Source organism: Schistocerca serialis, chromosome 5 (assembly GCF_023864345.2).
Source record: "Schistocerca serialis cubense isolate TAMUIC-IGC-003099 chromosome 5, iqSchSeri2.2, whole genome shotgun sequence".
Lineage (NCBI taxonomy): Eukaryota > Metazoa > Arthropoda > Insecta > Orthoptera > Acrididae > Schistocerca > Schistocerca serialis.
The window spans coordinates 236766301-236792980 of NC_064642.1; the positions used below are offsets into that span (position 1 = coordinate 236766301).

A 26680-nucleotide genomic window follows, 5' to 3' on the forward strand; every position below is an offset into this window, starting at 1 on the left:
GCCCCAGGACCGGACGGTATCCACGTCCAAATGTTGCTGCATTTATCAACCCATAGTCTGCGTTACCTCCTTCGCCTTTATAATCGAATTTGGACCGACAGTACTTTTTCCCAGACGATGGCAGGAAGCTATCGTCGTTCCTGTTCCAAAACCTGGAAAGGACAAACATCTCCCCTCTAGCTATTGCCCCATTTCTCTCACGAGTAGTGTCTGTAAGGTTTTGGAGCGTATGGTGAATTACCGTTTAGCGTGGTGGCTGGAATCCCGCAGTCTTTTAACACCTGCCCAATGCGGATTCCGAAAGCATCGTTCTGCAGTTGACCATCTTGTTGCTCTCTCCACTTATATCATGAACAATTTTCTCCGGAAACGCCAAACAGTAGCAATATTTTTTGATATGGAGAGAGCATACGATACCTGTTGGAGGACAGGCATCCTCCGCACACTGTTCTCTTGGGGCTTTCGAGGTCGGCTGTCCCTTTTTCTTCGCGAATTTATGGCAGAGCGCACATTTAGGTTGCAGGTGAACACTACTCTCTCCCGTACTTTCTCCCAAGAAAACGGGGTACCCCAGGGCTCCGTGCTGAGTGTTGCACTGTTTGCCATTGCCATCAATCCAATTATGGATTGTCTCCTTCCTGATGTCTCGGGCTCCCTCTTTGTGGACGATTTTGCAATCTACTACAGCTCTCAACGGACCAGCCTTCTTGAACGATGTCTTCAAGGATGTCTCAATCGCCTCCACTCTTGGAGCATCGAAACCGGCTTCCGTTTTTCTCCCAGTAAGACCATTTGTGTTAATTTTTGGCGGCGTAAGGAGTTTCTTCCGCCCTCCTTACATCTAGGTACTGTCAACCTTCCGTTTTCAAACGTCGCTAAATTCTTGGGTCTTATGTTTGACAGAAAACTGTGCTGGTCCTCCCACGTTTCCTATCTTTCGGCTCTCTGTCTGCGATCCCTTAACACCCTCCGTGTCCTGAATAGTACCTCCTGGGGAGCAGACCGAGTGGTCCTTCTCCGCCTCATCGCGCCTTAGTGCGCTCGAAATTGGACTATGGAAGCATAGTCTACTCCTCTGCTCGGCCGTCTATTCTTCGGCGCCTCGACTCTAACCACCACCGTGGATTACGTTTAGTGTCTGGAGCTTTTTACACCAGCCCTGTGGAAAGCCTTTATGCTGAGACTGCTGAACCTCCGCTGTACAATCGGCGAGCAGTCCTTCTGAGTCGTTATGCTAGCCATCTGTCTTCCATACCTGCTAATCCAGCCCATGACCTTTTTTTCGATGCCTCCTTTGATGTAGGGTATGCAGGCCGCCCCTCCTCCCTACTACCACCGGGAGTCCGCTTCCGTCAACTGCTCCATTCTCTTTCCTTCCGCTTTCCTAAAACCTTCTTGACAACTTGGGGTACAGCACCGCCTTGGCTCCGTCCCCGGATCTGCCTGCTCCGTGACCTTTGTCGATTTCCCAAGGATGGTACCCCTTCACTTGTTTATCATCGGGCATTTGCTGCTCTATGTGCACAAATGACGGACGCCACATTTATTTACACCGACAGCTCGAAAACATCGTTAGGTGTAGGGAGTGCCTATATTGTTGGCGACACCCCAAATCAATTTCGGCTTCCCGACCAGTGTTCGGTTTATACTGCGGAGCTTTACGCTGTTCTCCAGGCTGTCCACTACATCCGCCACCATCAGCGGATACAGTACGTTATCTGCTCAGATTCTCTCAGCTCTCTCCTCAGTCTCCATGCTCTTTATCCTGTGCACCCTCTGGTCCACCGGATTCAGGACTGTCTTCGCTTGCTCCACCTGGGGGGCGTCTCGGTGGCGTTCCTCTGGCTCCCGGGACACGTTGGTATCTGTGGAAATGAGGCGGCCGATATTGCAGCCAAGGCTGCAGTCTCTCTTCCTCGGCCAGCTATTCAATCGATTCCCTTCATCGATCTACGGAGCATTCTATGTCGACGTGTTGTTCATTTATGGCACACGCATTGGTCGACACTTACCCATAATAAATTGCGGGACATGAAAGCTCTTCCTTGTGCTTGGACCTCTTCCTCCCGAACGCGTCGTCGGGAGGAGGAAATTTTAACTAGACTCCGGATAGAGCACTGTCTTTTTAGTCATCGACATCTTTTAAGCGGCGATCCTCCCCCACTTTGTCCCCACTGCTCTCAGCTGTGGACGGTAAGGCACCTTTTAATTGAGTGCCCCTATTTTAATCCGTTACGCTCCCGTCTACAGCTATCGCCTGATATATCGTCAATTTTAGCAGATGACACGCGCTCAGCCGACCGCGTTCTCAAGTTTATTAGTGCCAGTGAAATGACGTCAGTCATTTGAAGCTTTTTTTGGGGACAACCAACCCCTTTCTGTAGTGGATTTTTAAGCCTTCCTTCTGCTTTTAGTTTCTCCAATTTTATGACTTTCGTTCTCATTGCTGCTGGTTTTCAATTTCGGTTTTTTACTGTTTCCTAAGTTACGGACCGGGCACTAATGACCATAGAAGTTTTGCGCCCTAAAAAAAAAAAAAAAAAAAAAGGGGGGGGGGGGGGGGGGCAACTGAAAAGTATCTTGTATCAAATGTAGCCTCCAGTTCTGTAGAATTTTTTTGGCTTAGTTTTGTGGAATTTTATTCTCCGAAAGCTATTTGACACATGTGGAAATAAACCTGTGTAAAAATGTAAAGACTTGGTAGTGAAAAGACTTTGGGGGAGAGAGGGTTTGTATATTACCCCCATGACCACGTCCCTTGAATCTGAACCTGCTAGAGATAACACTGGCGTGTATCTCCAAAACTTTGGTGGGATACATCCTCTTCCTTTGATGCAGCTTTGATTGAAGATGATAGTTATCCGAGATAGTGGGGAACTGAAATTAATCATTCTAAATGAACCATTGCCACCCTCAGCAGTTCATGCTTCCCATACATTGCATCACTGCAAATATAGCCACAAGTGAAGCGAAGTTAAAAGTGCCTACTCATTGTATGATAGTTCTGTAGACTGACTTCTGGTAGTCTTCAACCGACGATTTGAGATGAAATGAGACGTTGTCTGTTGCTTGTGTTCAATGGGCAGGTAGAGACATGAACAGGTTATGTTGCTGTGTGATGAAGTGTATGTCCATTATATATGCTATCAGGCCTGACATGATCTTGTGGTGACAACACTCATGTGATGAGGTGATCATTCTACACTCACAACAAAACCTTTCAACTCTAATAATTTACATGACCACTGATGCTGTTGTATATATATGGGACCATTCCTTTCGGGGCTGTAACATGTTTGTTGCATGAGTGTAGTTTGTCCTTCAAGGAACTATCATTTTAAGTGTATGTGGAACAATGCTGACTCCACTGTTGAGACATTGTAATCTTGTACTCAAGTGTGTGATATAACAAACAATTCTCTTCATCACAACATTTGAGCACTTTGGTCTGAATTTGATTGTATTATTCAATGTTGTAGGCGGTAGAGTTTGCATGCTGGCTTCTTATAGCCACAATTTTGCCATGATTTTACAGTGCTTCATTTCTGTAAGGACTGATTACTAAAAATAAGATTTTTTTTAGGATAAAAAACTTTGGTATAGAACAGTGGAAGTTTTCAGTTCGCTGAAGACATCTGGAAAAATTATTTGATAATTGGTATTCATGAATAGATACCTTGAGTTTAGAGGCAGTACATTTGAAAATGTGACATGAATGTGTGTGTATTACTCAATTTTCTTAGTACACTTCTTATACAATGCTAAACCATAGACAAACAATGGGAAATCCAGGATGGAATGTAACAATATTATAAAAGGACAGTTGATACTCTACATATAGTGGAGATACTGAGTCGCAGATAGGCGACTCAGGATCTCCACTATATGATGAGTGGCAACTATCCTTTTCATAATATTGCTAAACCATAGAGTAGAACATAAAAGTCAGATGTGTGCTTTGCAGTTAAACTGTAGTTCTTGTCTAAGCAAAGAGATAAATAGAAACAAACAAAATGTGTACTTGTGTGGATAGAAGGTACTCATATGGATAAACATGTACACACACACACACACACACACACACACACACACACACACACACGTACGTGTACTTGAAATTTTGCTTCCTAAAGAGAAGTTCTGGCCAGAAATCCTGTTTGCCTGGAAAAAAGAAAATATACATATATTCATTTTTTCTACCAATAATAGTGTTGTCCCATTTACAGAAAGAGAAGATATTTCCAATAAACAAAGAAATAATTTTTTCTTACTTTTTTAAGTAAAATGGTTCTTTGAGTATCATACTCCATAATCGTTTCAGAACTACTGCTTGGTTCTTATAGTCACTATGCACTTTGTGTGAAGAACATATAATGAGAGGAGGCATGTGGCAATATTTTTTAATTTCTTTTACAGATATGGAGCTGCATAAAATGTTATTGTTTCTTCCACTTAATTTGCATCCAGCGGTGGGCAAAAGACAGTATCATGCATCAGAAACAAGCAGAAGAAGACACTCGCCACTTGAAATACGAATTCACCTGGTATGCAATTCATTGATAGTTGTCTTAAATTGTTACTAATTACCCACTGAATTTACTTTAAGCATAGTTAATTATGAGTAATCTCCCTATCTGCATCACCATTTACAAATTTGCACCAGTGTCATTCAGTTATATGTAACATAAAATTAAAAAATTGAAATGCAATTTGCAGAACCAGCTCTTCCTTTTCCCGGAATACAGATGAGAACACACAGTTTTTTTGTCCTCCTCTTATGTCTCCTGTATTACCTCTCTTCCTGTACACAGACTGTGTGGTTGTAAAAGTGAGATGTCTCTGCCTTTTTAACGAGTGTGAGGGGAGGGGGGAGGACTTACGCTTCTTACCGTAAATGGGGTTGGCTACAAATGACAGATGAATCGCAATATGGCTTCTATGGTTTGAGTTGCACAATACACCATGCATACTGTTCAGTGTGCCTGACTGCACACGTTCAGCAGTAGACAGTTGTGGCACTGTTAGTTAGATAATCCCATCCACCAAGGCAAAGTTGTACCAAATCAGACAGGAAAAATCAATTTTTTATTATCATGACACCAAAAACTGCATAAAAAGCCAAAGGATGTCAGTTTCTAATTGTCATGAGACGGGCACAAGACACATTCAATATGCTGTCCACCGTTTTCTGCCACAAGTTGAAATGGAGAAACAGCATGTTCCACAACAGATCAATGTGTCCTGGGGTCACATTCAGAATGCATTGTGCGTATGGGCCTTCAATTCAGTTACATTCATAATTAGAGTGCTAAACACATCAGTTGATCTGGATGGCCAGGACATAGGGAAATGGTGACTGATAATTCTAGAATTTCTGAAATGCATCTGCAGCAGCTCCTTCACTGGCTGTGCAATGTGTGGAGGAGCACCATCTTGCATAAAAGTGATCCTATCCTCACATCCAAATTGCTGAAGGGTTGGAATGACGTTGGTGCACAAAAGACTCCCATGCCATTTACCAGTGATGGCACAGGTAACATGACCCGCAGGACTAATCTCCTCAAAAAAAATGCAGCCTTATGATAAATGGTGTTGTCAACAAGCACCACACAGTCACCTTCACAGAATGGAGGGATACCGGTTGATGTGTGTGCCAGTTTTTCATTGTCATTATTCTGAAATTCTGTGTATTCACATGTCCTTGGAGATGGAAATCAGCCTCGTCTGTCCACAAGATGTTTCATGGCCATTCATTTTCCACTTCAATGTGAGCAAGAAATTCTTGCTAGTACATGGGGGGAGGGAGGGGGGGGGGGGCGGGGAGCAGCTCATGTTTGTGTGATTTTGTATGGATAGCAGTGCACAATGTCTTGTAGGATTTTATGCAACGTGCTCGCAAGCATGTCCAATGTTTGGGCAGTTCCACTTGCACTGTATGTTTGTTCGCCACAGCTCGACCCCCCCCCCCCCTGCAATGCTGTGGCCTCATATTGGACAGACGTCAGATCAACTGCTTTCCTCCCTGTGCCACATTACACTTCAAAATAACCTGTCTTTTCAAATTTTGCAGTCTTTTCTCCAGACCCTTAGCAGACATCAGACCAGTGCCATTTTTCATACCCTTGAGTGTCTGGAACTTCTACAGGGGTACTGGCACACAGTCACCGTGCTTTTAAAAGAACGCTACCAGCAGTGCATGATCCTTCAAAAGCCAGTGATGTTGGGCATATCAGATGCAAACTGGGGAACAGCCTGTCGGTACACACATTCTTAAGCTTACAGCATGTAATCTTACCCTCACACACTTCACTATTAAAATTCTTGTAGTCTCTTCATTATTTTTAAAAGCTTCAAGAGGCGTAAGACATACAAAAGAAGAACTTTTTACTTATCTTGATTTTCTTTTCTTCTTGTTGGCTCTAATTCTTGTTGTGTTTACGGGTACATTCTTGAGGCTGTGGTTTTTATAACATTGTGGGTTCTTGTTGAACTGAAATCACTAATGAAGATTTGCCTGTTGCTATGAATATCTTTTATTTTATCCCATTCTTCTAAATCACGCCGACTTTAGAATTTTCACTTCTATCACACCAAAAATTACATTATTAGTGAGACACACTGATTCCATCAGAGGCATTCCCATCACTACTTACATTCTGTGGTACTAACAATATTCCAAAGAGTTTACAAACTTTCTTGACACCCAAGTCTGTATTTATGAGGATTTGGAAATGGTCCAATGTAAACATTGAAAAATTTCTTTACCTCAGATGTCAACATTTTAGACTTCTCTTTGGCTTTCACCAACATAGATCTCCCACTTCAGACTAGAAAATCTACCTTTACCATCATGTCTCTGCTTTCTCCTATCCCCCCATATTTTCATAATCTGCCTAACACACTTTTCCCTCTCTTGTGGTGACAGAATTTTACATGGTGGAAACTCAATATTTTCAGAAATAAAATTAGCTGGTGTGCGATTAAACATGATTTCAGATGTGATGTTTAAAGCTTTCCCAGCATACTGATTGTTCCATAAAAACACGGGAGAACTGCCGGATATCAGTAACGTCCTGCCACGAAATTTAGGCGCAGAGTCTTCTGGCCATCAGTGGTACTCACCTCAAGATGGCCAGAAGACTGCGCCGAAATATCATGGCAGGACGTTACTGATATCCGGCAGTTCTCCCGTGTTTTTATGGAACAATGATTTCAGATGATGAAAAACCTGGTGAAGAATGTTGTAAGCTGTTCATAATACCCTCAAAATCACTGACATATTCTATCCAACTGATACAATTCTTACTACAATATGTTCTAAACAGTCTTCCAATCTCTCCCATATGTCTTTCTGCAGGGTTACTCAAAGAATGGTACACCGAGGTTAGAATATGCCTTATTTTTGCATGGTAAAAAAAATCTTTCCAAGCTTGTCATGTAAACTGAGAACCATTATCAGATAAAATTGTTTTAGGTTACCCACATGATGAAAATGTGTGTTTTCAAACTTACAGAGATAATTTCTTTACTGGTACCTTTCTTAAGAGGAAACAGCTTTATGAACTTCGAAAATACGTCAACCACCACAAAAACATAACAGAATCCATTCTTAGACTTACGTAAGGCTCCATAAACATCAACAGACACGAGATCTAGGTTACTATTAGGTAATATATTTTGTATTTGGCTCCTACTTGTTTGGTTACTTACCTTCACTCTTTGACATCTGTCACAGCTGGCAATCTTCTTATTGACTCCTCTTCCTATGTTATAAAAACAGATGTTTTCTTGAATCTTTTGTGTGCATTTGGTTGATCCACAATGACAAAAACTCTCATCTGGATAAGTAATTAAAGTATCAATGCATTGTTCTGGCCAGCATAGTTTCCAATCCTCTGTGTAAGTCTAATGTCTCCTGAATAAAATACCCTTGTGTACCTTATAATACTGTTCTGTCTTTTCTCCTACTTTCTTACCCAGCATGCTCTTAACCAACTTCCAGTTTTGATCATGATTTTGATACCTACAGATGTCTTTGCAAATTTTCAAAATCTCTTTTTCCTCTTTTACACCTTTCAAGTACATAATTTTAAATTCTTTTTCTCCTTCTCCAGAGTTTTTAGATAATTCACCTCCCAAAGGTAGCCGAGACAAAGCATCAGCGACTACATTGTCTGTGCCCTTAATGTATTTGATTTCATAATTAAACTGTTGTAAAAATAAGGCCCAATGAGTAATTTTGTTATGGTACAGATTACACACCTGAAGATAACATAATGCTTTATGATCAGTATAGATGATGACTTTGTGCTGTAGTAAGTAATTTTCAGATTTGTTGAACACCCAATGTATAGCCAAAAGTTTTTTCTCAGTTAAAGTGTACGTCTTTTCATGTTTCTGCAATATTCTGCTAGCAAATGCAAGAGATCTATGTTCAAAAACACCATCAACTTCAACCTCCTGAAATAAATGAGCACGCAATCCAACATCACTACTGTCTATCATAATACTAAAAGGAAGAGACAAATCTGGTCTGAACAATATCTGACTCTGACACAACTGTTGTTTGATCTCATTGAAAGCATCTTGACACTCCTGATTCCAATCCCAAACGGTATCCTCCTTCAAACGTTCGCGCGAGCATGGAGCATTCAAAGCATAGCTGCTACAAAATTTTCTATTAAATCCAGTCAATTCAAAAAATGATTTAAGCTGTTTTTTGTTATGCAGAGTAGGAAAATTAGCAATATCATCAAGTTTTTCTTTATCAGGTGCAATTCCTTTTTCAGATATAACATGTCCTAAAAATTTAACTGCTTCCACACCGATGTACCGTCCCTATTCGTATAATTTTGTCCATTCAGAAATTCACTTTTAATTCTCCCTTGTTCAGCTTCTGACCAAAATTTGTTTAAAAAAACTTTTTTCGAAACTTTGATATGTTTCCACTGACTTAAATTTAGATTTACCCAAGACAGAGCTTCGCCTTCAAGATATCTTTTGGTCATCACCCATGTGTATGTATGTATGTATGTATGTATATACAGGATGATTCCATGGTGATGATGATAAAACTTTCAAGGCTGATGGAGAAGGATGAATGTATCAATACGAGTTAAGGGTCCCTGTACCGGAAACAATTATAAGTGAAAACCATTCTGATACCTCTGACAGTGAAATACATGTACTGGTACCGTTGTTGCTAAGGTTTTAGGGTAGACAACTTTCAGATGTGATAGCATGGACCAAAACAAGAAAAAATGTCTGGTAAACATGGGCTCTAAAATGCGTACCTTAAGAGCTGTGAGCACTTGTTCAATACATGTGATGTGGTTCACAGTAGCAAAGATGGGCAAGTGATCATAGCTCCTCAGGTACACACTTTAGAGCCCACGTTTACTCTACATTTTTTCTTGTTTTGGTCCATGTATTTGAGATGTAGACGAAAAGTGGCCAGGAGGAGAAGGGGGAGGATTGTGAAAGGGTGGCCGATGCACCAGAGGATGGGAGCAGGGACACAAGATAGGACTGCAGGAGGGAGAGCCTGTAGATGCAAGGATAGGAATGTGGCACACAGGCACGGGAACTGGTGAGTTTGTATGAGGCACGATGGTAATGACATGGGGGAATGGAATGGGAAGGGTTGACAGAACAGTGGAAGAGAGACTTTGGGGAAGAAGGTAAGGGTGCGGAGGTTACCTGTGATGGAGGCCAGATGTTTACGGTGTTCAATGATGTGTTGCAAATTTTACAAAAACAACTGTCATGTACGGGGTGGTTACAATTAAACTTTCACTACTTGAACCAGTGTAGACAAAAAACATGGTATGCAGTTAACAAATGTTACCCTCTTGTTTAGAAATTAAAATGTGTTGCTTTATTCATTATTTCTCTTCCACTTGTCATTACAAATGTTTTCACATTATAGAAATGATGTTCAGACTGTATGCTGCAGGATTCGTGTTGTTAGTAGTGTTAGTGTCATGACTTGCTTTAGGCACTGGTATGGGTGTGGCGATGTAGGGTTGAAACACAAACATCAGCTTGTGTTACAGTTGCAGACACTCAATATGAGTCTGTACAACATGAGCAGGGATTTACTTGCAAAGCTGTCTCATCAAGCAGTAGTGCTGCTGCTCTTCTTAGATATCAATTGGTTAAAGGCATATGGAGAGTTCCTCTTTCCACATCAGTAGTTGAAGAATGGCGTTCAAATGTTCAAATTAACTGCCAACGAACATTTGAGAAGTTCCCCTGCATAATAAACGCATCACTGTGTGGTGTGGCTTCATGACACAGTTCATAATTGCCCCATTTTTCTTTGAAGAACTCAAACCCCAATGACCAAGGACATGCAGACATGCACCCTGCCAACATATGATCCCCACTCTACAGGAGAGAGGAGCTTTAGACTCAACAGCTTTGCTACATGATGGAGCTCCACCTCACATTATTCATCAGGTCACTTGGATATTCCATAACACATTTGGAGAAGACCAGTTGATTGATCATTCGTTCCGAACTGCGTGGCCCACTAGATCACCATGTTTGAACCCTTGTAATTTCTGGCAGTGGCGGTACCTGAAGGACAGTGTTTATCAATGGGAGACTAACACACGTTGGAGGTTGAAGATGAGCATAGTGAGAGAGGTAGCCAACATCCCACCTGAGATGTTTTGGGCAGCAGTAGAGCAATCTGTGGTGCTATCATTGATACAGATGGTCATCACAGTGAGCAACATTTGTGACCTGGAATGTAAATATGGAACACAATTATCAAATGTTACCCTCTCATGTGGGAATTAAAATGTGTTTCTTTCAGTGGGTTTTTTTCTCTTCCGCGTGACCTTACAAATGTTTCCACAGTCTTTCATTGTTCTACAATCACTTGTGTTTCATGGGGCCTCTCTCAAGTAGCAAAAGTTTAATTGTAACCACCCTGTGTGTAGTTTATAAAGGCTGGTGCTGGGGCAAGAATCCAGATTGCATAGGCTGTGAAGCGGCCATTCAAAGCAATCATTTTGAGCTGAGCATCTTGCTCTGCCACTGGATGGTCAACTTTGCTTTTGACCACAGTCAGGTGGTGGCCATTCATTTGATTGCACATTTGGCGTTTGTGCCCACATAAAATGCTGTGCAGATATGGCAACACAGCTGGTATATGATCTGGCTGCTTTCACAGGTGGACGTGCCTTGAGTGTGATAGGATAGACCCTTGATGGAGGCTGGAGGAGGATGTGCTGGGTTGGTGAACCAGACAGATCTTGCACTTTGGGTCTTCGATGGGGGAAATGACCATCAATATCCTGGACTATCCCTAAGACAATACCACTCCCTAGCCCTTGCATAGGGATCATATCACTGTGGAAGGTACAGCTGCAATACCTGTCCAATTTACCCACCCAGCACATCCAGGTTTTGTCCTGTCCTAGGCTTATCCTTTTCCATCAAAGGCAGGGCCACCTGTGAAAGCAGCTCTGCTGCAATTTATGCACATTTTCTGTGGGTGAGACCACGATCCACCAGACCACCGGAATGAATGGCCACCATCAAACTATGGGCAAAAGCAGAGTCAACCATCCACTGGCGGAACTCGTTGCTGAGCACATAATGCTTCATTTTTGGGGGTGCTTCATAACCTGTGCCATCTTGACCCTTCCCTCCAATACCATCTTTTCCGAACTACGTATACGGGAGTTGTTTGTTCTAGCAGGGCATTCAGTACCAAAATTACCCTGGCCTCAATCACCACTAACCCACTGCACCCACACCTTCTTCCCCACAGTCACCCCGTCCTCTGTTTTGTCACCCCTTTTCAGTCCACTCCCCCGCATCACTGTCATCATTTATTGCATAAACTCACTGCTTCTGGTGCCTGAGAGTCACATTCTTGTCCTTTGTACCTTCTGGCTCTACCTCCCACATTCTTATTTTGTACACCTGGTGCCTTCCTCCTAGCCATCAGCCAACCTTACTCTAGCTACAAAAAAGATTCGTTTGAAAGCTAGTGAAGGTTTCAGTCTTGTTTCTGTATAGGTAGATGACTGAACACCTCTACTATTCAGTGAGTTGTTACCTTTACTTCTAAATTACTTTTCCGTGAAATAATCAAACTATCTGTGTCCAACATTGCTACAAAATTGACATTATTGAAGAAAACCCTGACGCATCATCTTGAATAATTTCAGGCGCCTCAGTAAATTACTGTATCCAAATTTTCATGAATACTGCCTTTGACATGTTCCACATTGATTGGCTGCCACTTAAGGTAAAAATTATGAATATGATTTTCTAAGCTGAGATTCATCACCCCCAGTGATTTAACATCCATTGCCAGATATAGGCCTCCACCAGATGTCTACATGGGTTATGGTTTTGGCTATCCATGTCACTCTTGAATGTTCCCTTGTATCATCCAACCACCTCACATTAGGTCATCGTTTTGATCTTTCTGTATGTCTTGAAATCCAGCAAAGGTCTTCCTTGGTCCACCTCCATTATACTGCTGTAATTACGAAGGGTGTTCGATAAGTAATGCAACACATTTATTTTCTGAAAACAGATTGGTTTTATCCAGAATTCCAATACACCACATCATGCCCCACTCGTCTGGCTACAAAATCCTAGTTTTCAACATAATCTCTGTTCAGTGCAACAGCCTTACACCACCTTACTGGGAGGGCCTGTATGACTGTGTGGTTGATGTTGGAGCCAACATTTTGCTGCATCAATAACTTCCCTATAATCCATGTACTGCTTCCTGTGGAATGCATCCTTCTTTGGGCCAAACAGATCGAATTTGGAACGCCTGAGATCTGGGCAGTAGAGTGGATGGTGAAGAACAGTCCAGTGCAGTTTTATGAGCTGCTTTCAGGTGCACAGACTTGTATGAGGCATTACGTTGTCATGGAGAAAGAGAAGTTTGCATTTTTATGACGATAAACACGTTGAAGTCATTTTTTTAATTTCCTAAGGGTAGCACAATACACTTCCAAGTTGATAGTTGCACCATGAGAGAGGAAGTCAAACAGAAAAATTCCTTCAGAGTCCCAGAAGACCATCACCATGAGTTTATCGGTTGAGGGTGCAGCTTTGGACTTTTTCTTCAGAGGAGAGGTGGTGTGGTGCCACTCTATGGATTACCATTTTGTATCTGGTTTGAAGTGGTGAAACATTGTGATGATGTTTGAGATGATGATCAGCCTCAGAACATGCAAACAATTTCTCACAGATAGTCTATATTTGCTCTTTATGGTCTTCTATTAGATAACGAGGAACCCAGTGGGCACACTCTTTTGAGTACCCTAACTGGTGGATGAGAATGTCAGCACTACCAACAGAGATGTACAATTGTGCAGTAAGGCGATTGTAATCCGTCGATCACCTCAAATAAGAGTGTCTGCATGTTCCAACATTGCAATGATTACAGCTGTGTGTGGCTGGTTGGTGAGCGGGAAATTGGGCAGGTTTGCATGACCATTCTGCGATGATGACAGACTTCCTCTACCAATGTCTCAGCATGCGTTTGTTCATTGCCAGATCTCTGTAGACTTTCTGCAAGCACCTACGAATGTCTGCAATGCTCTGGTTTTCTGCTAAAAGAAACTCAATGATAGCTCTCTGCTTGGAACTCACATCCATTATAGATGCCATTTTAAAGGCTTCATATACCACCACCACCACCTATCAGAAATTCATGAAACTGAAGGGGGTGAAGTGGCAATATTCTGCGATGTCCTACAACAAATTCCACATTTTTTCAATTGAAATTGGCTGTGAAAGAAAAATGTGTTGCATTAATTGTGGTATTCCCCTCGTATATTTTCCACACCAGTCTGTCCCCTGATCCTTTTACTAGTTCTCTTTTTTCTCGAATCACTCCTAAGATGCTCTTCTTCATTGCAACCCTCAGTGTTTGAGTGATTCTCAAATTACAAGTCCATATGTCACTCCTGTTAATTCAAAATAGGCAGTACACACTGATTGCAGAATTTTCCTTTTCAGAAACATTGTAATCTTCCATTTGGAAACTGTTTAGTTTACGAAGAGAACGCCAGGCCATTTATTTCTTTTGTTGTCCATATAGTTGTTGTATTAAAATGCTATAACAACTAATTCTAAGACTTTGTTGTTAATTTGTACTATTTTATTTTCACTGTGCTCATTATACATTATTTTAGTTTAATCTAACGTATTTTTCAGACCTACAGTGAAACATAGGCTACTTAGTTCTGCCATCAGTCACTGTAGTTTTATGTGCATTGGATGCAAAACAGTACATTGTCATCAGGAAAACAAGGTGATTCATCAAAGGTTACCTGCTCAAATTTGTTGGACTCTGTGATCTCATTCCTGAAGTTTTTGTGTTGCAACCTGGATTTTTATGGAAAGATTAACTTTTGCTATAGTAATGGAAATTTTCAGATCTGTTAATAAACCAAAATGAGGAAAGGCAAGTACATACTTGCAACAGATCTATGTATCGTCAGTTTTTCGTTGATGCACCACTTGCCTTTCTGGTTAAATATTCTCTCTCTCTCTCTCTCTCTCTCTCTCTCTCTCTCTCTCTCTCTCTCACACACACACACACACACACACCTAGATAGTGTGGCTCATAGCGTGATCAACTGAACTGTGCATCTGTAAGGTCAATAGTACACTTTGGAGCTATTTGAAGATCTGTTTGTGTTGGACATGTGTGTTCCTAATTTTTCACATCTCTCATACAGTGATGAGCTTAATTGGGTTGTAAAATATTGTACTTGAGATTTCAATTTTCATTTGCCCTGAGCCCACAAATAGTTAAATTTCTTTCTATCTGATGTACTTCTGAACATGTATACGCATTGCTTAATCAATTGCTGTTGAGCCGCGCGAAATTAGCCGAGTGGTTTAAGGCGCTGCAGTCATGGACTGTGCGGCTAGTCACGACGGAGTTTCGAGTCCTCCCTCGGGCATGGGTGTGTGTGTGTTTGTCCTTAGGATAATTTAGGTTAAGTAGTGTGTAAGCTTAGGGACTGATGACCTTAGCAGTTAAGTCCCATAAGATTTCACACATCAACTGCTGTTGAAATATGAAACTGTCACATGACTACTTTAAGACACTCGTAGATCCCTTTAAGGGAACACCAGCTTCATGATGGTAGGTACGATGAGCCCAAATGAGAATACGCTACAATCTTTCAGACTAATCAATTTTCTAGCTTCCTTTACAAACAACTCTAGATGAATACTTGTCTCTTTCCTTTCAGTCCAAAATGCCGACATGAGTATGAAGAAAAAGCAATACCGCAAAAGTATTACTGTTTTTGTGGGCGCACTCTGGATCCTCCGTTTCATCCATGGCTCCTTCCACATTCTTGTGGGGAAACTTGTGGACGACCCCTTGAGCCTCTTTGTGGGCATGACTGCTTGTTGCTTTGTCATCCTGGTGAGTAAGATTGAAGTATATAAACATGTTTCTGTTTTTGTACACTGTTATCTGACTATGTCACTCATAACAGTGACAGTCATTTACTTTTGGTACTCATATAAAATATTTTTTAATTTAAATAGTTAAACATTTTCTGTAAAATGTTGAAGTTTTATTTAATGTATCAATTTCACATGAGTCCTTCAGAGTTTAGGCCTGTATAAAAGAAAGAAACGTGACGAGAGGATTGCGGAAAGAGAAGAGATAGTGGATGTTTTCATGAGCAGTACAGTACTGTGGGAAGGATATGACAAAACATTGACAGACTTATGTCAAAATAAGGCATGTGAAGTAGATGATATTCCTTCACAGTTAATTACAACAGCAAAATTAAAATGGTAATGTTGAATATAAATTTGATTGTTAGTAAGTCTCTTCTGAAAGTATTTGTCTGAAGTAGAGCCGTATATGAAAGTGAAACATTCAAGATATACACTACAAACAAGAAGAGAATAGAAGCTTTTGAAATCTGGTGCTACAGAAAAATGCTGGAGATGAGATGAGTAGATTGAGGTGCTGACGAAGAGGTACTGGATCAAAATAAACAGAAGAGTGTTTATTTACCACTGAACTAAAAGAAGGGATTGGCTATAGAACACACCCTGTGGCATCAAAAGAATCATTAATGTGGTATTGGAGGGAAGTGCAGAGGGCAAAAATTGTGGAGTGAGGCAAAAGGTTGAATACAGTAAGCATGTTCCAGTGGATGTAAGTTGCAGGTCCTGAAAAAGCATAACTTACTTAGTTTTAAATTGACTTGTAGAGAAAACTGTAGTGCTTCTGTAGTTGTGCAAACAGTAACTAGAAATGCTTGGTAGGTAGGCTGTATGTAATTTCAGAAAGTACAGAAATAATTAGGTGTCTCTCCTCGTATAAGGAACTGATGAGTGATGATTGTGAGCATTTACAAATGGAATGACACTCTGGAAGAAGAGGAAGAAAAAGAGGAAAGACAGATAGCAACTGAAGCAGGGAAATACGTTTGATCGGTACCCTCTACCCTCTCCTTCTGTTTTTAAGGGAGTAAAAAATAAAATAATTTATTTTTTTACTCGAAAGTAGATGCTGGCACGTCAGGTAAAGAATATACAGATATATGTATTCTTGGTGTCACCTTTAATGAACAAATGTGCATAGTCTTAAATTCATTTCACAACAATGTATCACACATGTGGGAACAGTATGTTTACACTTTAGAAATTTAATAAATGGCTAGAGTCTGGCTCAGAAGCCTCCTAAAACATCGTCTGTGACAAGTAGTATGTTATTGTTTCACCGTTATCTGAATTCACTAAATTATTTTGTTGACAAAAAATGAAGTTTTGTGCAACGATAAAATACTTTTTTCACAAAAAGAGCTTATGGCACTCATACCCACAAACATTCCAGTGTAGAATACCACTTATTTGTGTTTAATTAAGCCTAAACATAGATAGTTCAACGAGTAAAGGTAACAACTCAATAAATTTTCACACACACACACACACACACACACACACACACACACACACACACACACACACACACACACACCTCTGTACATCAACATTATGGCAGCACAGCAACTCAACTGGGCTGAGATGGTTTGTCACATCAACTAGACGTTGGGGGGGGGGGGGGGGCAGGACAGAGAGTGGGAGGAGGGTTGGGAAAAGGGTGGCTGACAGCTGGGAGGGAGAGGCAGAAGGTGCAAAGGATGGGAATGTGTAACTGGTGTGCTCATTATGGCTGCAGGCATGGGAAGACATGGGCAGTGTAACAGCGTAAACTGGAAGGGAGAGATGGAACAGAGTATTTGAGTTTAGGGTTTTTGGGCAGGGATAGAAGTGGGTGTGGGGCAAGGGCTAGCGGAGAATGAAGCTAGGTGGGACTACTGGAATGAGTGTAGTGTTGCAAGGTATGTAATTCAGAGCAGCTGATGTTGTTAGGAAGGGACCAGATAGCACAGGTTGTGAAGTAGCCATTGAAATTGGGATCTGCCACTGGGTTGTCACCACACCAATGATCTTGGCAACAGTTCGGCAGTGATCTATTATCTGAGTCAACTTCTGTTTGGTTGTCATGCCCACATAAATGCTGTGCAGAAATTGCAGCAGGTCTGGTATAGGATATGACTGCATCATAGAGGGCCTTGTCTCTGATACGAGGGGATAAGCTTGTGACAGGACTAGAATAGGATGTACTGGATTGGTGAATTGAAAAGGTTACGCATCTAGTTCTTCCACATCTGGACTTCAGGCAGCTGCTTTATAACCAGTGTTGTCTGGATCCTTCCTCACACCAGCTTCTCTGAACTATTAGATGGGAGTTGTCCATGTAACACATCCTTTGATCTCTTAATCCTCCTCTATCTCTCACCCCACACCCACATCCATCCCCGCCCTAAGATGCTAACTTTACCTGTGATGCCTTCACACCCCCTTCTCCACAGAGTCCCTATTCTTCCGTTATATTTACCCCTCCTAGTATGCTCATTCACATCATTGTGCCTTCTGCATAACTACCCTTGCCTGCGGCGACAACTAGCTCCCTGGTGCCACGTTCCTATCTCTTGCAGCTGCTGCCTCTCCCTCCCGGCCGACAACCATGCTTCCCTACTTCTCCCTCCAGCTCCCTACCCACTTTCTATCCTCACCTGCTCCACCCAACACAGCTATGGACCAACCTTAGTCGAGTTGCAGTGCTGCTCAATGTAGTTGGCAAGGACAATGTATTCATATAGGTGTGTGTGTGTGTGTGTGTGTGTGTGTGTGTGTGTGTAACTTACTCTGAAGAAGGATTCATCCAAAGCTTGGAATGTCCTCAGTCATGTTTATGTGGCTTTTGTATTCCTTTTATTTGTTACAATTACAACCAATGGAACTGTTACTGAAACTGAATTTGATTTTCATAACTAGTTGCTTTCTTGGTTAATAATGAGGTGGTATAAGTGCTTGACTGAATTACGAAGAATCAGTTATGAATTATACTACATGGGATAAGCCACCATGTAGTCTCAGTTTTGATGTCAATAAACCATGCCCACATAGGACCAAGTACACAGCCAGACTGTTTCCTGTAAACAGTAAGGTAGGTAATGTGGGATAGCATGGCAGGAAGAGGAATGTCTCATGATCACAACAAGATGGTGATCCAAGGTTGCAACTAATCATGGAAATAAAAAACAGTTCCAGCTGCTGCAGTGATGGTTGCAGTTGTTGCTCAGACAATGCCTAACAAATGTGCAGCACAAAATACAAAAAATTCTTTATCTTTTACATACATGAAGGAGTTGGTGGAAGAAAGTGATAACCCACAACAATGTATTTTGCGTTATTGCATGTTTTATATTTGGTTAAATTCAGAGACAAGAAAATAAATATTATAAGATAAAGCAGTTTAAATAGTTGGTAGTGATTTTTAGCAGCACATTGGGGATTACCATATTTACCCAATTATAAGACATGGTTTTTTTCCCAGATTCGTCATTCCAGAAATGCGTAGTCATATTATATTTGTGGATTAATCTATTGCTGCTGAGGTCAATGTTTTTACATTATTTAGTAAGTTAGTATAGAGGTTGTCTTACATTTACAAATGATGCTTTGGCTATTGAGGTTTCTTACAAATTTATTTTGAAGAATCCCGATGGATAGTCTGTAGCAAATTAGCAGTGCATTCATTTGAATATGCTCGAGATTTCCCAATACGATGAAGTTCTCATTATAGTAGCAACCGTACTCAAATGATCATGGGACAATTAACTTGTGCACTAGTGCAAGGGATATTCGAGAAGGTATTAGGTAACAACTATAACACTCGAATGCTCTGTTTAAAAATTGACAATTTGCGAAACAAAGCAGCAAATAGCATTAAATCCTGTCAACTTACAAACATTTATTGTAGTTAAATGTGCAGTAAAAATTCTCGTAAGAGTATTTATGCTGCTTTTTAAGTAAAGGTTAACATTCATAGGCAAAAATCTTGTGCGAAAATCATTACTGCATTCTGAACCAATTTCTTTGGTTACAAAACACTGTAATGATTTCCCAGGTGAGTTGCAAATGGTAATTTGGCCACTGTCACGAACTGTATTAGAATACTGGGGGAAAATGTCACCAGCTTTTAACCAGCTTAAGATCAAGATGGTGATATTCAGATGAAACAAGAAAGAAAATTAATCAGGAGTAAAACTTGTAACAAACGTAATAAATCACATTAAACCGACTGCAGTTGTCATCGCAAGAATAAACTGCAGTGGACAGGCCCATTGTGGAGATTGTACCAGCGGACGTTCCTAAATTGTGGTATGTGTGAAAGTTTCAGAATTGGACCGAATTGTGATTGCAATCTTTTATTTAGGTATTAGTTGCTGTTGTTGTGCGTGATGTGTACCCTAGAAGGTATTGTCGTGTGTGTTTCACTATTGCTCAGGCCCAGCATTGTGGAAGGTTTGGAGGTGGAACAGTGGCGCCATCTTGGTTGAGTATTATGATGAGTGCTGTGAGGGGACTGGTGAGCGGGCAGCAAATTTTATTGTGCTGTTAACCATGAGAATGTAAACAGTGTACCTTGGCTTTTTATGAACGCCTAAAATGTTTAAACTGCAGTTTGCCTGAATCCATTTGTACTCTGAATTGAATTTAAAATTGGACAAATATTCAACAGCAGCATACATTTCTGTAGGAGATGTTAAAAAGTTTCAATTGGGGCCAATGGTGTACTTAAGCATTTCGTGCAGCAGTGCTATCAACACTCACTGTGAGGTATGACGGGAACGATAGGCAGTGTGTCAGCTGCAGATTCTACAAAGCCAGTGATATAGTGGCTGGCAGATGATATTTTTGGAATCAAAAGAAATTGTAACATTGTTATGCCAATATGGAAGCGAAATCCACTGTGTGTTCAGAAAAAACCACTACCTCAGAAACCACAACATATAGCCAAATATTTGTGACAATGAAAATATAAGTTTCACAGTTCTCCTGTTGTTACGATGACGACGATGATTAAAAATTGTGATACGACAGACAACAGTAAACAAAGATGAAGTGAAGATAAAAATTACTATAAACCGTTTCTTTTTGTTGATTTTATTTCTCCTTATATTATCAGAATGTAGACAATAAATAAATGGCACAAATAATGCATTGTTAACTTTTAGGCAAATACCTTACATCTATAAAAGTTAGTAATTTTGATTAGTCAGATTTGTTAAAAAATAATTTTTTCTTAAAGAGCCTCCTAGAAAATGCGATATCATCATATATTCAGGATTGTCTTATACTTGGATAAATATTGTACTTGTTACTGGCATGTGGTGCAACAAAAACACAACAGATTAGATTATCAGACTAATCATTACGAACTGAAGGTTAGTACTTTCCTGTATCGACACCTTCATATGGACCAAATCGCTAGATACTTAAGTGAAATTGCTCTAAAAAACAAGTTAACCATGTTGTCCTTGATGAGGCAGTGAAGAAGAAGAAGAAGAAGAAGAAGAAGAAGAAATCTGTCTATGTCAGTGTAGTGAGCTAGTGGTAAGGCCTTTAATGTGACAAATAATTTCACCAGAAATATGTAGCACACTTTCCTGGAGTCCATTAATTAAATAATTTTAAATTATAAAACATGCTAAGAATTTTGCGTATTGAAGCTGCATGTTGGTATGACAGATTTCATTACATGGAACTTGGGTAAGAGTAATTGGCACATTAACGAATTGGGACACTTGCTATCCTGAGCTGACCATTTATGAGGGGTTAAACAGTTTTAGGAACATATCAAATTATGCTACCTACCTTCAGAATGAAAGCACTTATAGTATTACTTTGAGTGAAATTAGATTGAAAAATTGTATAAAAACTTTTTATTCGTGTTTATACTTGGAATTGCATCTCCTGAAGGTAAGCTCTGTCGAGCCATTATATCCTTGTAATAAATTTTGGCTTTCTCAATTAAATTATCTTTTTTGATTTAGGAAACTAAGTGGTTGATTTGAGGATTAACTGAAGAAAAAGCACAATAGAATGACTTCCAAAAGCAGTGTGCAATCAAACAAATCATACAAGACAATGGCAAAATTATATAGTTGGCATTTTTGGGATGATTTTTCATGTGTACTAACATATGGGCTTCACACTTCGCATCATATTCCTTTTAAGGCAGGAAAAATTCTTTGAATAAAACTTCTGTTAAATATATAATGAAAGATTTAATATTCTTTGACTCAACATTTCCCTAGCAAGAAGGTCAGGATAGTTGTTTACAAACTGCAGTACACTTGCTTAAAATCTGTTTGTTTTAAAATACTCAATATCTACTTCTTTACCCATTTGTTACCTTGACTGCTTCTTTTGGGAGTTTTATATATTTTTTTAGCAAGATTACCAGCGTTACTCTTATCCAGTAACTCACTTTTTATATTGTATATTACATATTGTAATAATTCTAGCAATTGCCATTTCCATTATTGGTATATAATTTGTGTCTGAGAAACTTCAAATATTTGTTAAATTATTTGCAGGACCGTGTCCACCTTGTCCCAAAATGGTACGCAGCACCTGTTATTGCGGGAAACAACCACCCCGGCCACAGCGTTGCTGCAAAAAGGAATGGTCATGCGGCAGTGTGTGTGGACGCAAGTTAAGCTGCGGGCGGCATGAGTGCCCAGAGCAGTGTCACCCTGGGGACTGCTCTCCCTGTCCTCGCACGAGCAAGCAGCACTGCGTGTGTGGGGCAGCCTCACAGATACGGCAGTGTGCTGATCCAGTGTGGCACTGTGACAAGGTTTGTGGTAACATAGTTATACTTAGTCTAGTTGGTGTCAGGGAACTAGGCACAGGTTCTCAGTGGTGAGACACTGTACTCACATTCAGGTTTAGATTTTTTGTGGTTTCTCTAAATCACATGAGGCAAATTGTGAGATGGTTCCACTGAAAAACACAGGCCCGGTTCCCTTCCCCATTCTTCACCAGTGTCAGCTTGTGATCTGTCTCAAATCACCTCATTGTCAACAAGATGTTAAAATCTTAATCTCCTTCCCTCTGTTTCCTTGTTATACTAAGCAGCTTGAGGTCATGTATATCTGTTTCCACTGCCTCAAACCAATTCATCCTTCATCATGCAGTGTTGCTACAACTAATAACAGCTGGTCAGTAAACACAATTTGCATGTTGATTTTCTGTTTATTCCATGAAATCATTCTGCTTTTTAGTTCAGTGTGAATGATACTGAAGGGCAGCTGTCTATGCATAGCATAGATCTGTTTGTTAAGTCAAGCTTAATACACTGAAACTACATTTGTCCTTCACATTTATATTTTGTCCTTGTGTTGTTTCTAGGATAATGCAGTTGCCTGCACATTGACTCACAGAATTTCGCTATGTTGAGTTCTAGATTTTTCTTTCTGTTCTAAAAGCAAACTATCGTAAATGTTTCATAACCGGCATAATGTGAGTGCACGTGCCCTGCTGTGCACGAAGTATATTGCACATAAATCATGTTTCCAGGTGGAGTGATAGAATAATGATTATGTGCCATATGTTTCCAAAATTAATTTGATTGTAAAATAATTCTCCCTGCCCATTAGAGTATTTAATTTTTTGCTTTGAAAGACTTCTATGTTTTCTTGAGAAAATATTCATCGTATGCATCTGTCAAATTTGAGAATGTTCTGAGACTTCTGTTCAGATCTCATTTGTCAGCACATCGAGCTCTTTACCATACAGGTTGAAGTAAGAAAAAGCTTTTTGTGAATTACTTGTAACAATATTTTCTTTGTTTTGGCATCAGACTTCCAGTTGCAGTTGCAAGTGGGATTTTGCACCATGCAACAGAATCTGCGAAATACAAACGAAAGGAGTATTTCAGTATATAATGTGTCATACTAAGACTGAGGCTATACACATGAAGACATGCTGACCCCCACCCTTGAGTCGTTTTCCCAGTTTGAAAACACATCACGACCGCTGCCTATCTCCTTACAGTGTGCTCCCTGTCTGGTCCTGTGTACTCCTCCCTGGTTGGTACGTAAATCATGAATTAGGACCAATCTACTTCAAGGACCTAATGTTTGTCACCACCAAGACCCTTCATCATCTGCTACTTTTGGTGGTTCTGGTGTATCCGTGTGCTCCTGTCATTTACAGTGATTGCTCTGCTGTACTACCTGCTGAATTTTCTTATTTTGGGTCGCACTTGACATGGGAATCCAAGGGACCATTTCACCCAACTTTCACTTTGACAATCCTACATCTACATCTAAATCTATACTCTGCAAGCAACCCAATGGTGTGTGGCAGAGGGCACTTTATGTGCCACTGTTATTACCTCCCTTCCTTGTTCCAGTCGTGTATGGTTCATGGGAAGAACAAGTGCCGGAAAGCCTCTGTGCGCGCTCGAATCTCTCTAATTTTACATTCGTGATCTCCGCGGGAGGTATAAGTAGGGGGAAGCAATATATTCAATACCTCATCCAGAAACGCACCCTCTCAAAACCTGGACAACAAGCTACACCGCGATGCAGAGCGCCTCTCTTGCAGAGTCTGCCACTTGAGTTTGCTAAACATCTCCGTAATGCTATCATGCTTACCAAATAACCCTGTGACAAAACGCGCCACCCTTCTTTGGATCTTCTATATCTCCTCTGTCAACCTGAGCTGGTACGGATCCCACACTGATGAGAAATACTCAAGTATAGGCCGAACGAGTGTTTTGTAAGCCACCTCCTTTGTTGATGGACTACATTTTCTAAGGACTCTCCCAATGAATCTCAACATGGCACCTGCCTTACCAACAATTAATTTTATATGATCGTTCCACTTCAAATCATTCCGTACGCATACTTCCAGATATTTTACAGAAGTAACTACTACCAGTGTTTGTTCCGCTATCATACAATAAAGAATCCTTCTTTCTATGTATTCACAATACATTACATTTGTCTATGTTAAGGGTCAGTTGCCACTCCCTGCACCAAGTGCCTATCAGCTGCAGATCTTCCTGCATTTCGCCGCAATTTTCTAATGCTGCAACTTCTCTGTATACTACAGCATCACCCGCGAAAAGCCGCATGGAACTTCCGACACTATCTACTAGGTCATTTATATATATTGTGAAAAGCAATGGTCCCATAACACTCCCCTGTGGCACGCCAGAGGTTACTTCAACCTCTGTAGATGTCTCTCCATTGAGAACAACATGCTGTGTTCTGTTTGCTAAATCTCTTCAATCCAGCCACACAGCTGGTCTGATATTCCGTAGGCCCTTACTTTGTTTATCAGGCGACAGTGCGGAACTGTATCAAATGCCTTCCGGAAGTCAAGGAAAATGGCATCTACCTGGGAGCCTGTATCTAATATTTTCTGGGTCTCATGAACAAATAAAGCGAGTTGGGTCTCACACGATTGCTGTTTCCGGAATCCATGTTGATTCCTACAGAGTAGATTCTGGGTTTCCAGAAATGACATGATACACGAGCAAAAAAACCTGTTCTAAAATTCTACAACAGATCAATGTTAGAGATATAGGCCTATAGTTTTGTGCATCTGCTTGACGACCCTTCTTGAAAACTGGAACTACCTGTGCTCTTTTCCAATCATTTGGAATCTTCCGTAAATTGAAATCTCCACCTAAGACTATAACATGCTGAGGAAATTTATGTGAAATGTATTCCAGACTTTCTTTCAGTTGTTCTGCCACTGATGCTGCTGAGTCAGGAGGTCGGTAAAAGGAGCCAATTATTAACGTAGCTCGGTTGTTGAGTATAACCTCCACCCATAATAATTCACAGGAACTATCCGCTTCTATTTCACTACCGGATAAACTACTACTAACGGCGACAAACATGCCACCACCGGTTGCATGCAATCTATTCTTTCTAAACACCGTCTGTGCCTTTGTAAAAATTTTGGCAGAATTTATCTCTGGCTTCAGCCAGCTTTCCGTACCTATAACGATTTCAGCTTCGGTGCTATCTATCAGCACTTGAAGTTCCGGTACTTTACCAACGCAGCTTCAACAGTGTACAATTACAATACCGTTTGCTGCTTGGTCCCCGCATGTCCTGACTTTGCCCCGCACCCTTTAAGGCTGTTGCCCTTTCTGTACTTGCCTGAGGCCATCTAATCTAAAAAACTGCTCAGTCCATGCCACACAAGCCCTGCTACCCGTGTAGCTGCCTGCTGTGTGTAGTGGACTCCTGACCTATCCAGAGGAACCCGAAAACCCACCACCTTATGGCACAAGTCAAGGAATCCTGAGTGCAGATTTTCAGAAATAGATAGGCCTGTACTCACTTCAAAATGGAATGTCATCTGATGGGCTACTGCCTCCTCTAATCAACTATAGCTGTATGGAATTCCTTCTTCCATTCCTACTGGATGGAATCAACTGTCCTATGTCACCTCCACATCGATCGTACCACATTAACACATAATTTTATCTAACATAGTGAGCCACCTGCACAGTGTGGTTACAGACCCGTATAGACAGTAGCTCACATCATGGTGGAATATCACCTCCTTCTCTCTCTCCAAGCCAAGTATGGTTGTTTGGAGTATTTACCTCTAGTATTGGTGGTTGATGTGCAGACAGTCTTTGTTTCTTCCAAGAAAGTATTTATTCTCAAATGTAACATTTTTAACTGCTTTCGGAGTGGGGTTGAGCATGGAGCACCTCCTGTTGCATGGTGAGCCAAGGGGGTTCTGGGCCCTGCATCCCCCACCAGCAGCTCTGGTCGTACCTCTATAACTCTATTTTCAATTATTTTCATGATATGGTTAGTTCTTTTTCTGCGGTACGCTGCTTTACTTTCTTAGGAGTACCCCTTCGTACAGCACACCAATGACTGCAAGGCTTCCTTGTCAGTACAAGCCGATGATGAAAGAATAATTGAATATGCTTATATGCTTGCTCCATGAGAGTGGATTCTATTACCGTCTTCAACACCGACTATTTGGGACGGGAGATGGGGCAATTGTGGGAGGAATGCCCCTTACAACATGCTGAGTGCCAGGGGACTCTGAGCTGCACCCACATGCGAAGCTGTTAATTTCTCTCACCTTGTTATACTATTGTTGGGTCTACTTGTGTTCATTACATCTTAGTGTTTCTACTCATAGTATTATAGGCCTCCTCTCCACTCAGCTAGAAGTTATTATTTATTTTGTTACTGCATCAGGTTGGTGGGAGTCAGGTGTGGCTCACCACAGGTGAGCCGTTGCA

General features: G+C 40.9%; 1 protein-coding gene across 2 annotated transcripts in view; it reads left to right on the forward strand.

Moving 5' to 3' along the window:
• LOC126480726 (NF-X1-type zinc finger protein NFXL1) overlaps window positions 1-26680 on the forward strand; it is a 113157-nt gene that overhangs the window by 22762 nt on the left and 63715 nt on the right. For both annotated transcript variants that reach the window (XM_050103994.1, XM_050103995.1), the window contains exons 3-5: window positions 4417-4544; window positions 15252-15430; window positions 21981-22243. In XM_050103994.1, coding sequence (XP_049959951.1) covers window positions 4417-4544; window positions 15252-15430; window positions 21981-22243 — 570 coding nt within the window. The remainder of the gene's footprint in view (window positions 1-4416; window positions 4545-15251; window positions 15431-21980; window positions 22244-26680) is intronic.